Below are 13,558 nucleotides of genomic sequence, written 5' to 3' on the forward strand. Positions count from 1 at the left end.
ATCTTTAATCTTCAACATAATTCCTACTTAATTTGTCAAATTATATGTTCACTGTTCAAATTGTACTGTTTTAACAAAATTAGTAATTCCACCTATTCCTGCTTAATAACACAGTAGAGTTCTACAAACTGCATCCAAGGGTACCACTGAGTCCTCTTGAGTCAAATACAAGTGTGCTTTGGCAGTGCAGTGTATGTTGGTACATAAAACAAACAATGCATACTTTAGAGACAAGAAATATGATTTTCCCCTTAAGTAACAGTAGTCAATAAATATAAACCTAATTTTTCTACTTCATTTTTTATTCATTTTTTTCTGGTAGACAGTACACTTGGGAATTATACTGCACCAGGCATAAGAAGTAAGATTTCTACCACAGGGACATTTTGTATTCAGAATCCAATATAAATATTTCTAGTCAGACATTTCCATGGCTACAGATATTTGGTTGCTTGATTTATATGCATAGAAAGAAACAGTTGTCATAACTGTAAAAAGCAGTACTTAACAAGTACTTTTAAATGATTGGAACAGTTTTCTTTTAATATTACAATACTGCTTATTGGTGTGGAAACTAGGTCACCCTACATGATGTTTTGATTTTTGTCAAAAGCATCAGGAGTACTCACTTTGTTTATTCTTTCATTCCTATATTTTTGAGCCTCTAGTTGAGTTAGGGACCATTTAATCAGAAATCATTTTAGCACTGTAATAAAAAAAAGCTCTGTTAAGGGTTTATATACCATAATAATTTTCAGACTTCTTTTTATAAAAAAGTTATCTGGAGGCTCTGAACAGGCACATGCATACTCAGGGTGAAGGGAATGAACATAGAGGAATCCATTAAAGCACAAAACTTCCTTCTGCTCCTCAATGCCTTCAAATAAATACCAAAAACACTTTTTTTAAATCCCACAAAAAAAAAAAAAATCAGTCTCCAGTCTCTTCCATATCCTGGAAAGTCGGTGTCCAGGAACTCCCCCGGGATGGAGCTCAATCGTCTGTCTTCCGGGCCAGCCTACAGAAAGTCCAGTTGTGCTCCACTGTGTTCTCATTGGCCCGCTCACTCATGTGATGCACCCGGGTGTTGCGGATCGTGAAGCCTTGTTTTGTGATGTATTCCATCAGGTGGACCCGGAGAGACACCTCCTGGTGATAATCACAGGGTCCAAAGGTGAAGGAGACCTGGCAGTCTCTGGTGTCCATCATGTGCTTATTCCACTTGGTAAAATAGTTTGAGATGCCTTCTAAGAGGGAATGGACCTTGGTGGTGATGGTTAGCTGGGTGATGATGACAGCTACTGGATTGGAGTACTTAGAAAGCTTCCGAGTGCTAGATAATTCCACCACTTCTTCAAAAGTATCCATAGGATACAAAGGCTTAGGGTCATTGAGACACTGAATCAAGGGCTCAATCTGATAAAAGTCTGCTTCTTTTCGAAGCAGATCGAACTCCTTAAAATCCAGGGGTAAGGTCAACTCTGAAGTTCTTAAGAAGTTGAGGACATATCTGAAAAGAGGTCCATCTCGATCAATGAAGTAATTGCCTTGAGGGTCTCGAGCTGTGGGGAAGTCCCCCCCAAACATAGCTCCAAGCATGGAATCCGGGTATCGGGTCAATGTGGTGAGAGACGTTGTGTACAAGTGTCCACCTACATTTAACGTGACTGGGTCAGTCATCTGAAATTTTGTAAAAAATGATTAGTCACCTGAAATTTTTAAAATCCTAACTTTGACAAATTAAGAAAAATGGTAACAAGCAAAGCAAAAGATTCCTTCCAGCTATGTGTATTTAGCAATCTATTCTGCAAAATAGCTTTAATTTCAGTGATAAACCCTCCTGGATGCAGGGATCTAACATATGCTTTCAATAGGGGATAACTCTATTTCTTCAAAGACATATGTACTAAGAAACAAAGGCATCACTTCCAAAGCCATTTAATTTCAGCCCCAGTATCTAAAGAGAAGTTTCAGTGAGAGTATATTACAAAGACAAAGGCCAAACTAAAATAAACTAAGTTTCTTTCTGCTTTAAAAAAGAGACTTGTTCTGGCTGCTGTGGCTCAGTTAGTTGAGTGTCATCTCTGCACAGAGAGGTCACTGGTTAGATTCCTGGTCAGGGCATATGCCCAGGTTTCAGGTTCAGTTCCCAGTAGGGGGCGCAAAGGAGGCGTGATTGTTGTTTCTCTCTCCCTCTCCCTTCCTCTCACTCTAAAAAGTCAATAAAAAACATTTTTTAAAAAATAGAAGAGTCATTTTTCTTAACTCAATTTGACAAAAAATAGGCCAAAGAATGATTTGATAATGAAAAGAATCTAGTTTCAATATTTCTTCTGTTTACTCTTCTCTCAAAAGGGGGTGGGGAATCATGAAATTTTTTTAAAAGATAAAATTTGTGCAGACCTCTTAACTTTTTCATGGCAATAACAGTGCCATATACTAAGTTAAAATACACAGTTTGATCAGCACAATCTCATATACCCAAAAGCTAACAGCAACTTTCAAATTTCAAAATCTGATACTGTATTCACTTTTGTAACATTAATGTTGCAACCTGCTCTTTAATTTTGAAAAGCAAGCTTCTCTAAATAATATATACCTTCAGTTTTAGAAATCATATTTAAGAAAAAATATAAAGACAGACTGACAGACTTCAGTTACTAGGCAGGTAAAATATTTCTTAACAAAGTAAAAGGAAAATAGGAAGATATGCACACACCAGTGGGAAAAGTGGCACCTTCTCAATGGTAGTAACCTCCCTAACCACAAGGAAATGTCCTCTGCACCAGCGGTCGGCAACCAGTGGTCCATGAGGTCGGCGACCGCTGCTCTGTGTACCATTCCCCACTGGACCCTTTTCATAGTCACTTTTTATGAAGGAAGAGTATTAATGGCAATAAACTTAAAGACCAAAAGTCATGATCTCTCCCAAATAAAGTTACTCTGAAGTCTATGTTGAGTTTGCTTACATAAAAACACCAAACACCCCAAAACACATCTAAACTAATTAAGGGGAGATATACCAATAATTTTCATTCTTACAAGGTGTATGATACCTAAGAATACATAAGGGGGAAAGACATCTTATATAATATCCTATATAATAATAGGCTAATATGCAAATTGTCCCCTCAACTGGGAGTACGACCGGGAGTTCAACCAGGGGGCGGAGCCGGCCAGCCAACAGCCCCTCCCCCTGGCCAGCCCCATCCCTGATCACCCACCACCCCATGGAGCTGAGCGGGCCAGCCAGAGCCCACCTGTGCACAAATTCATGCACCAGGCTTCTAGCACAAAAATAATTTGACAGCCTTCAAAAGGCATCTGCAAAAGCATCTCACCATATAGCCCCAGTCTCCATTATCCATCTGCTCCAGCGCTGCGTCTGGGGAGCCCAGGTTCCAGGAAAACTTGGGGAGGAGAAAAAGACAAGACAGCACATGTAACCATGAAAACAGAGAGGAAAGATTTTTCCACTTCACAGAGCAGGCGGAAACATGAGAAAACTACTCATCTTTGCTCAATTAAAACCTGCTACAGGGCAAAGATCTAGGGAAGCATTCCTCCAGAGCAGCAATTTTCAATCAGGTGCTACAAGAATTTTTAAAATATGCAATTCCGCCCTGGCTGGTTAGAGAGTCAGTCTTTGGACCAAAGGGTTACAGGTTCAATTCCCAGTCAAGGGCATGTACTTGGGTTGCAGGTTCGATCCTCAGCCCTGGTCAGGGCGCCTGTGGGAGACAACCAATTGATGTGTCTCTCTCACATTGATGATTCTCATTCATTCTCTCTCTCTCTCTCTCTCTCTCTCTCTCTCTCTCTCTCTCTCTCTCTCTCTCCTTCCCTGCCACTCTCTCTAAAAAAAAAAAAAAAAAAAATCACTGGGGAAAACTATCCTTGGTTGAGGATTAACAAATATATATGCAACACCCGACTCTTTAGTCAGGGGCACTGACCTCTTTTCCCTTAGATTGTCAAATTAAAAAAATGACAACCAACACAATAATAGACATCCAGTGTGAACAAATCAAAATTACACCTATTTTGTCTGACCGGTGTTGCTCAGTCGTTGAGCCTCAACCAATGAACCAAGACATACAGTTCGATTCCTATGAACCAGGGGTCAGTTTGATTTCTGGTCAGAGCACATGCCCAGGTTACTGGCTCAATCCCCAGTAAGGAGGCATGCAGCCAATCGATGATTCCCTTTCATCACTGATGTTTCTATCTCTCTCCCTTTCCCTTCCTCTCTCTCTAAAATCAATAAAAATATTTATTTTTAAATTATACCTATTTTTTTGTCAGATCGGCAAAAAATATAGTATACAGTGGAATCTCGGTTCTCAAACTTAATTTGTTCCCTAAGGCTGTTCAAGGAGTAATTTGTTCGAAAACAAAATCATTTTTTCCCATTAGAAATACGTAATGTAAATTGAATTAATCCATTCCAGACGCTCAAAAGCAAAACAAACAAATAAAAAAACCACAAAAATCTTCACAGCACAATTTCCTGGGATGTTAACATGTGAGTTAGTGGTAAACTAACTCACACACACATTCTCTCCTTTGTCGCCCGAGAGACATGTGACTGATCATACAGGTATCAGCAGGAAAGGGTTTTGGGTCGAGAACCAAAGTTTTACATGAACAACTTCATCAAGAACTGAATTGTTTGCCCTAACCTGTTTGGCTCAGTGGCTAGAGCTTCGGCCTGCAGACTGAAGAGTCCCAGGTTCGGGTCCAGTCAAGGGCATGTACCTTGGTTGCGGGCACATCCCCAGTAGGGGGTGTGCAGGAGGAGGCAGCTGATCGATGTTTCTCTCTCATCGATGTTCCTAACTCTCTATCCCTCTCTCTTCCTCTCTGTAAAAAATCAATAAAATATATTTAAAAAAAAAAAAAAGAACTGAATTGTTTGAGATGGGAAACATTCTAGAACTGAGATTTGACCTATAATATTTGGGGTGCCACAGAATTTTAGTAATTAGTTTATGTGTGCCATGAGATGGAAAAGGTTGAAAATTGCTGCTTCAGAGCACTCTATGGGCGCACTTCCTTCCCACAACATGCACCTAACCTCTACAAGAAAGAATGATCCTATACTTAGGGAACAAGGAAGAGGCTAGGAAGTAAATTAGTCATTCAAATTCTACCTATCTTCTCTGAAAATTCAATTTTTAGAATTCTATGGGAGAACATTACAATTAACTCTACAGCCTTATCCTTGTACAAACCTATCATGATCCTTACCAAAAAGGTTGTTTAAGAGAGAGGTTGGGGGGGGGGGGGACTCTTTTTCATCAGCATTTCAGCTATACAAACTAAACATCTCAGTAAAAGCGTTAAAAACCTTAGACCTCCAAGATATCAGTATCACTTCGCAAGAGAAATACCATCAGGATGGCATTTCTTTCATAACATAAAAAACTAAGTGTACTTTTAATACTGATACATTTCATTTATACAATAATCAAAACAAATAGAAAATAATTTAAATGCCAAAACATTAGAGCAAATTTGGGGGCAAGAAGAACCTTACAAATCGGCTTGAGAGTCACTCAGCTGGCACTTGGGAGAGCCAGCCTGAAGACACTGATAAACACCAGATACTAATGATGCCAGTTTGAATTTACCTACAATTCCAAATCACTTAAGCAAACAGTTTGCCAGCTACTGAACTGCTTTAGTCAGTACGCTCTCAGGCACATCATTCCCCAATCAACCAGCAAAGCAGTTTCAAAAGCTCTGACAAGAGACAATAAGAAGCATGGAGTTATCGGAAAAGCACTGGCTCCTTTATGTGGTCTTTCAACAGATTCACTTTTCCCACTTTTAGAGGAATCTGGCACACTATTCCCAGAACAGGCCTGGCTACAGAAGATCACAAAGGCTCTTTCTCAAAAGGTCACTCAGGCATGTAGAGAACATTTGCATAGCACAGCATGGGCTGAAATCAGAGCCTGAAGCATCTATTTCTCCACCTCAAAAATTTTTCAAAGCAAACAAGCTAAAATGTGGGCCAGACAACGCACAGTTCGTTTTTATTCTGATACCACACTCAGCAGTTGGATATAGATAGGCCTCCACATGCTACAGGGTGAGAAATAGAACAAATGTCAAATTTCAGGGCTGTGACAAGCTTTCATTCCTGACTTGTTTCACAAACAGTATTTGAAGAGAACAACAACAAAAACAGGCTTTACCAATCTGTATTATTAGCATCTGATTCCGTTACTGATAAAACAGACAGGTAAGTAACAATTTAAAAGACCAGTCATCCAAAGGTTTTGTAAGATGCCCCTCTTTGGCATCTTCCCATCACCAAAAGCATTCATTCCTGACAGCCTCAAAAATAATTCAAGCAACATTTACTGTAGGTCAGTAGACATTAGGTGCAATGTGGATACAGGAAACAGGAAAAGTAAAATCCCTGCCTTCAATCTATGAAGAAAGGCAACATGCAACACCTGAAGTGCTGTTGGGGTCCAGCCCCAGCAGGTCCAGGGGTTCCCAAAGGTGTGGACAGAGTCGGAGAAGAAGGAATGACACGGAGACAGCAGTCAGTTGTCAGCATAGCCAGGTTCTCTCTTTTATTGTCCTGTTACATCTGTATTTATACCATTTGATCCTATAAGCATGCCTCTATAATCACATCATATTATGTTTGTTTTGGGTAACCTTCTACTGTTCCTTGTTTCATTTCCATAGTTTCTTATCTGACCTTTGCCAAAAATCCTGTCTCTATCTAGTCCTGTTGATTTTAATCTTGTCTAGGTTAATCTCTGTGTTTCATTATAAGGGCTATTCCAAGGTCACTGTTCTACTGCTTTACTGATAAACTACAAGGAAGTGGCTGAAGGAGATTATCCTACCCAGTAAAGGTTATGTCCTCCCAGCCCCGCTGTTTGCCTGTCCTGGGATTGCCCTGTGTTGGTGGGTCTCCAGGGGTACAGGCTTTGGTGTTTTCCTTGGTGGGCAGACCCCTGGGGATGTGGGCCCAAGTCCCAAATTTATTGCCAACAGTCTTAGTCCTGTTAATCCCTAACTCCAGGGAAAAATCCTCACCTGGGGAAACAACCTTTCTCGGGGAGGTGGTCCTGTTTAAAACACATAGCTCTAAGAGGGGGAGCAAACATATGCCATATACGCCAGGTCCCTTGAAACATAAGCTGTGCAGATGTTTCTTCCCTGCAGCGACTTGTGTCAAGCAGCAAGGGTGGACCGGCGTCCGGCAAATTCCCCCATTTTTATTTTTTAAATGACAGCGCATGTAAATCAGCGGCCACCTCTCGGATTGGGTTAAGACTCGGAAGAAGACTTGTTTGTGATTTTGCTAACAGGTCAGTCCGAGGCTTAACCCTATATCGGCTCCCCACAAAGTGCAGCACAGAATTCAAAGTGCTTTGTAACATACAGACTGCCAGAGGCCTTCTGGAGAAAGAGCAAGAACAGTTCCAAACGGGAAAATGGAGGACTTCTGGGAAGAACTCCCTCAGTAGACCTCTGCAGGAATAGCTGGACAACCTGGACCATTCTAGAAGGGTCTCTAGAATGAAGAAACATTTTAAGTAAAAGGGGGAGGAGAGCTTCCTGATACAACATTCCTGATACAGCAAGCAGTGCATGAATTACTATCCCCATTTTATAGATCAAAATAGAGGAACAGCAGATAGGGATTTGCTCTAGGCCTCATAGCTGGAAAGAGCTGATTAAGAGCTTAAGTTTTCTGACTCCTTGTTTAGATCTTTCCATGAATCCCCTCCTTGGGTAGAAACAGAAGGAAGAGAATCCAAGAAACAAGAAACTGAAAGGATTAACTTTAGACCTCCTACAGCTGTCTATTAACCTTATTCACCTCCTAAGGTTTTAGTTACAAATGCTAACAGTCACTCAGTTTACTAGTCAATGAGCAGTCATAATGGGTTTGTAAAAATTCCCGAGTCAAACCATCAAGAACCTACTCCCTAGTGCAGTGATGGCGAACTCATTTTTTTGGTTGATTTTTCTTTGTTAAATGGCACTTAAATATATAAAATAAGTATCAAAAATATGTCTTTGTTTTACTATGGTTGCAAATATCAAAAAATTTCTATATGTGACACGGCACCAGAGTTAAGGGTTTTTCAAAATGCTGACACACCGAGCTCAAAAGGTTCGCCATCACTGCCCTAGTGCAAGCATGTCAAACTCAAAGGCTAACACAGGCCAAATAAGCAAGGTTTAAGTTTATTTGGGCCACAAAAAAACAAAAGCTTCAATTTTCATAGAATCGTAGGTTTATTTCGATAGAGACATGCTGAATACAAAGGGCTGACATAAATAAGTCATCATTCATAAAATAATAGAACATTTTAATAAAAATTAATATTTTTTCTTGAACATTAACTTACCAGACACTGAATAACTGCACAAATTAATAAGCGTAATGCAAATAAGCCTATTTCTCTTGTTCTCCGAAAGCGAAATATTTCCTGTTGCGCACACCAAACAAGTCAGTCCAAGACTAATGATGTGGCAGTCGGCTGCTAAAATATTCGCTGCTAGTACTAGTGGAGAGAAATGGTGCCGGCACGTAAGGGAAATGAATGCAACACGATTCTTGTAATCAGTCATTAGCGAACATTGTAGTTCGTTATTAATAATTATGTATAACAAGATATTGTAAAAATTAAGTTACTAACTTTTTATTAAAAAGTTTCTTACATACCATTATATTAGCTGGGCCGCAAAAATATTCCCTGTGGGCCACATGCGGCCTGCGGGCCCGAGTTTGGCATGCTTGCCCTGGCGTGACTGAAGGCTGCTGTCCTGTCTATAAGTAAGTAAAGGACTCCAATAGAGCAATGTCCAAATGGTTAAATGAGAAATGGGGGCCAAGACAAGGAAACAAAACAGACATGTGAGTGTTACAGCTGTTACACAGGTCTGTCCACTACTAATCCTTCCCCCCTCTTTTTTTACTGCTAAATCAAAACAAGATAACTTCTTAAGCAATCATAAAAAGAAAATTAGATGCTGCCCCTGAACCTGTTCTACAGCAAAAGCCAAGGTTCTGTTCCGGTACAAAGATGTAATGCCCTCAAGCTTAATAATTCAGGGAAGCAATTATGGGAATCTTAAAAAGCACCCAAAAGCCTCCTTACACTTGTGTATAAGACACATCAAAATAAATAAAGCCACTTCCAATAACAATGACTACACTATCAAAAAAAATCAAACTGTTCACTAAAGAGCTCTAAGGGAAAAATAATATTGCTTGAATTTTATCTTTACTCCTTACTTCTAAATATCCTCTGGGAGATGCTTAGATACAGCAAGAAACAAAGCTGGAAGGTTCCTGGTCTTCCAATAGCTGGATAATTGGCCTCTGAATTGATAACTATTAGGAACATCAGAGAAACAATGCAGATGAATGAAATAGAACATAATCCAAAAGAATTTCTGGGACAGTTTCAATCTCTTCTAAATCATTTTCCAGAGCTGCTAACAATTAGAAAATGACTTATTTTCTTTTCATCTTCTCTCCCTTCTGGCAGTCTCCAAGGGAGGGCTTAATAAGAAGCTAAACGACCGCAAGATGGGCAGCAGAAGGAAGATCTTGAAATGGACATCAAACGGGCTTGTTTTACTTGATTAAGACAAAGAAAAACCTAATATTTCAGAAAATTTGCCAGGAATAGAGATTATGAGGATAACAATGAAAAAAAATTGCCTTTAAAGTGACCTGCCTTACTAAAAGATCGTTTTCCAGTAAACTACAGTGGATGCAATGAGCACAATTATAAAGTTCAAAGAAAGGCTCCAGAACCTGTAAAATCAGTTCACCTGGAAAAATCTGAGCTTTGGCCCAAATAAAATTCTTGTGGCAACAACTGGGTGACCATTCCCTAAAAATATAAAACAGTACTAAAAATTCGCCCACATTTAAGCTTCAAAGGTTAATTATGACTAATGTATCAATTCTGTTAGCAGATAATTAAGGAAAATGCTAAAGAATTTATCAAAGCCTTAAGATAACATGCTAAGAATTTTCTGAAGTAGCAAATGTGGAAAATACACAATTAAACAATACCTTAAAAGAAAAACCCAAGAACCCCTGAAGGCCATTTTCCTCACTACTGCACAACTGCAATGACAGGCTTCATGGTTATGCTGAACTAATTTAACTCAAAGATTCTGGGTCTAACACTTCAGTTACAGACTAAGAAGCCTCTAGGGCATCGGTTCTCAACCTGTGGGTCGCAACCCCTTTGGCGGTCAAACGATCCTTTCACAGGGGTTGCCTAAGACCATCCTGCATATCAGATATTTACATTACAATTCATAACAGTAGCAACATTACAGTTATGAAGTAGCAACGAAAATAATTTTATGGTTGGGTCACAACATGAGGAACTGTATTTAAAGGGCCAGAAGGTTGAAAACCACTGCTCTAGGGCAAAAGTTCTACTCCTATCTGACAACCTATAGATTGCAATACACACTATCCCCCAAACTTGAATAATAATAAAACCTATAGCTACTGCCTTTCCACGGTTTCCTGGTAGCCCTTTTAAAATGCCTTTCGATTAAATCTTCGTGCCTGGTGCCTGGCATTCAGGAGACTCAATAAATTCCATCTGTGCATACCTGCAAATTACCTTTGTACTGAATTGCTCTGTTGTTGAAACGTGGGAGTTTGAAAGTGAAATACTTTTCATAGTAACGAGTCCAGCGACATCTAAAGGAGTCTTCTGGGTTAACATTCGCATGCAGGCTGGCACAAGCAGCCAGGTGCACCAGGAGAATGTGAGTGTGATGCCAGGTTATCCTTAACCACACCACTAAGGGAATGGATTGTTTTTCCCCAAAACCAATTCTTTCTTCTCTCTCTTCCCCCCAGGTGGTGTAGAAGAAAGGCTCTCTCAGGTGAAAACTGTCCTTAATACTAAAAAGCTGTCACAAATAATCACAAAATCACTAAATTCCTCTTACTCTCCCCCAGTGTCTACAGGATGAAACAGGATAACAGCACCTTCCCCAAAGTAATACCGCGTAGGCACAATACAAAGGCAACAAGTGACCTACAGGGGAGCAGGTCAGGACTAGGGTTCTGAAGTCACATGCAGGCCAGTGCAGAGGAAAGAGAATGCGTGAAGACTGCATCCCAATTCTGCTCCAATTCTACCTATGAGACCCTGATTAAGTCAGTCCTCATGCCCAGCTGCCTCTTCGCAGAGGAGAAAATAAGCGAGATCATGAATAGAAAACCATTTGTAAACTGGCAAGTGCTAAACAAATATGAAAATGCTAGTGGCAGTATAAACAAAATTTCTATGGTAAATTAAGAAACTTGAGACTGTGAACACAAGTAATTTAGAGCACTGGCATGAAGGCAGGGCAAATACCAAAGACCTCTTAATCCGCTTCCAATCTCCCCGGAGCCCCAGAGGGGAGAACTACAGGTTCAGGGGAGCATCCCGCTCTCACAGAGACCACCAGACGCCTGAGCTCCTGACCACAGAGGGGACTTGTCAAAGCATGACTCAGGATTATCTCCAAGGTTAAGATGAATCAAATAAATAAATATGCGTATTCCATCTTAAGTAGCCTCCACATACCACAATCTCTAAGACACACTGAGGGACTCATAGAAAGATCCACCTTAGGATTCCTTTCCGTAGTGATGCTTTGGGTTAAACATGACTTATGGAAATTCAAATCACACAAACGAAGGAATGGCATCTGTCCTGACCACTCAACCCTGACTAGCTAGGGCACTGCCCAGAATGAGGGTGAGTATGGACTGAGGATTCTCAACCAACCAGCAAGCTCTCTCTCCCTACCAACCCCTTGGGTAAAGATTGTCCTTTTCCTAGAATCAAGGACCTAGATACACCTGGTTCCTGCGAAGACACCAGGCCTGTGCTCAACACTGAACCCCAGCTTCCCTCCTCTCCCGGAGCCATGCGCGCACTCGGCCCTGGTGACAGCGAGAAGATGCACATGCCCGGGGGAGGAGGTCAGAGGCGCTCGGGCGGCCCCGAACATCCTGAGCCAAACCGGGTCACCCCGGTCTCTCTGCGCCCAAACCTCAGCCACCACCACGTCCTCAAGCTGGGTTTATGAACTTGGTCTAGAACTGCTAAACTTGAACAGAAACTTGTTAACTTCAGCAAAATATCCAAACGGGATCTGTTTCATTTCTCCCGTCTACCCCTGGGACAGCCTCCACCAGCGCCGGCGCGGCAGGTGCGCGGGGCTCCCCACGGCCACGGCCACCTCTCACCCCGACCTGGAGCGACACCAGGGCTGACACACACCTGGGTGTCAGCAGCTCGGCCGCAGGCAGTGTCTCTGGGGCAGAAACTCCCGAGGCGGGGCTCGGAAGCCCTCCCGCAGGCTTTAAATTAGGGCAAACGGGACTAAGCAGCAGCACCCCCAAAACAATCCTTGTCGAGCACCCCGAGGTGCCCGGCCGGGCGGCGCCCCGCGGTTGCCCCGCAGACCAAGTCCCCACCCCACCCGCCCGACCCCGCGGCCCCGGCGTGGGACGCGAGATGCTGGGGCCTGGGCGGGGGGAGCGCACCGGAGCCCGACCCGGGAACGCCGTCACCACGCGTCCCGCCGGGCGGGCCCGGAACCCCCGCCCGAGCCCGGCCGCTCGGCCGCGGGCAGCCCGCCGCGGGCCCGTGCCAGCCCCAGAGCGCGCCGCCGGCTCCCGGGCTGCCCTCGGCGCGGCCCGCCACCGCCGTTCTCTCCGCCGCGCTCGGCCGGCCGCTCCTCCCGGGCTCCTCCCGGTGCCCGGCCCCCCCAGCCCCAGGCCCCCAGCCCCCGGCCCGCCCCCACTCACTGCAGGCGGCGGCGGCCGCGCCGGTAGACACCGGCGGCCGAGAGCACGAGCGCGAGGACCAGCGAGCCCGCGCCCGGCAGCGGCGGCGGCGGCGGAGGGACGACTGAGCCCGCGCCCGGAGTTGCGGCTCCAGCCGCGCGGCGCGGGAGGCGCCTCCCAGCAGAGCCGCGGCGCCACGAGAGCTGGCGCCCTCTTCCGGCGGCGCGAGCGGGAGGCCAGGGGCCGGGGCGAGGCACTTCCCAGGGCTCAGCCTGTCCGCAGTCAGGCAGGCTCCGCCGCAGCCCCGGGCCCCGCCCCAGGCCCCGCCCCAGGCCCCGCCCTGAAACCCGAAGCCCCGCCCAGAGCCCGCCCCTACGTCCAGCCTCCGCCTGAAATTTGGGATCAGCCCAGCCCTCCCGCAACCTTCACCGCGTGCGCCCTCGGACCTAGGGTCCCCACTGCTGCTCGGTTGACTTCCCACGAACATGCGTGGGGTCCCGGCCATATGCCAGGCCTAGGGGGTACAGCGGCCAGCAGGATGGAGGGGGTCCTAAGTAGAGAAGAAAACAGACAAGACCCAAGAAACAGCCGGCAGACAAAATGCTGACAAGTTATGATGTGTTGGGAGGCGCATGATCAAAGGAATTAGGTGGAGAATAAAGGGAGGACTCTGCTTCAGATGCAATGGCCAAGAAAGACCTGGACACTCTGCTTGTGGCGGAGGACCTCCTGGCCTTGCCCTCCGTG

The 13,558-nt window shown here is 44.0% G+C and overlaps 1 protein-coding gene across 4 annotated transcripts; it reads right to left on the bottom strand.

Annotated features, from left to right (window-relative positions):
* Window positions 1-284: 284 nt before the first annotated feature.
* On the bottom strand, window positions 285-13,076 carry KCTD6 (potassium channel tetramerization domain containing 6). 4 transcript variants are annotated; one of them, XM_036331738.1, is made up of 4 exons: window positions 10,641-12,459; window positions 8,708-8,812; window positions 3,342-3,410; window positions 285-1,680 (listed from the first exon to the last, which is right to left on the bottom strand). In XM_036331738.1, exons 1-4 carry the CDS (start codon window positions 10,749-10,751, stop codon window positions 994-996), a joined length of 972 nt encoding a protein of 323 aa, XP_036187631.1. In that variant the 5' UTR covers window positions 10,752-12,459; the 3' UTR covers window positions 285-993. The 4 variants fall into 4 exon arrangements, with proteins under 4 accessions (XP_036187631.1, XP_036187633.1, XP_036187634.1 ...); XM_036331740.1 differs by having other exon boundaries at window positions 8,708-8,830; XM_036331741.1 differs by lacking the exons at window positions 8,708-8,812; window positions 10,641-12,459 and adding an exon at window positions 12,833-13,076.
* Between the last annotated feature and the right edge of the window lie 482 nt (window positions 13,077-13,558).

Source organism: Myotis myotis, unplaced genomic scaffold (genome assembly GCF_014108235.1).
Source record: "Myotis myotis isolate mMyoMyo1 unplaced genomic scaffold, mMyoMyo1.p scaffold_m19_p_13, whole genome shotgun sequence".
Taxonomy (NCBI): Eukaryota; Metazoa; Chordata; class Mammalia; order Chiroptera; family Vespertilionidae; genus Myotis; species Myotis myotis.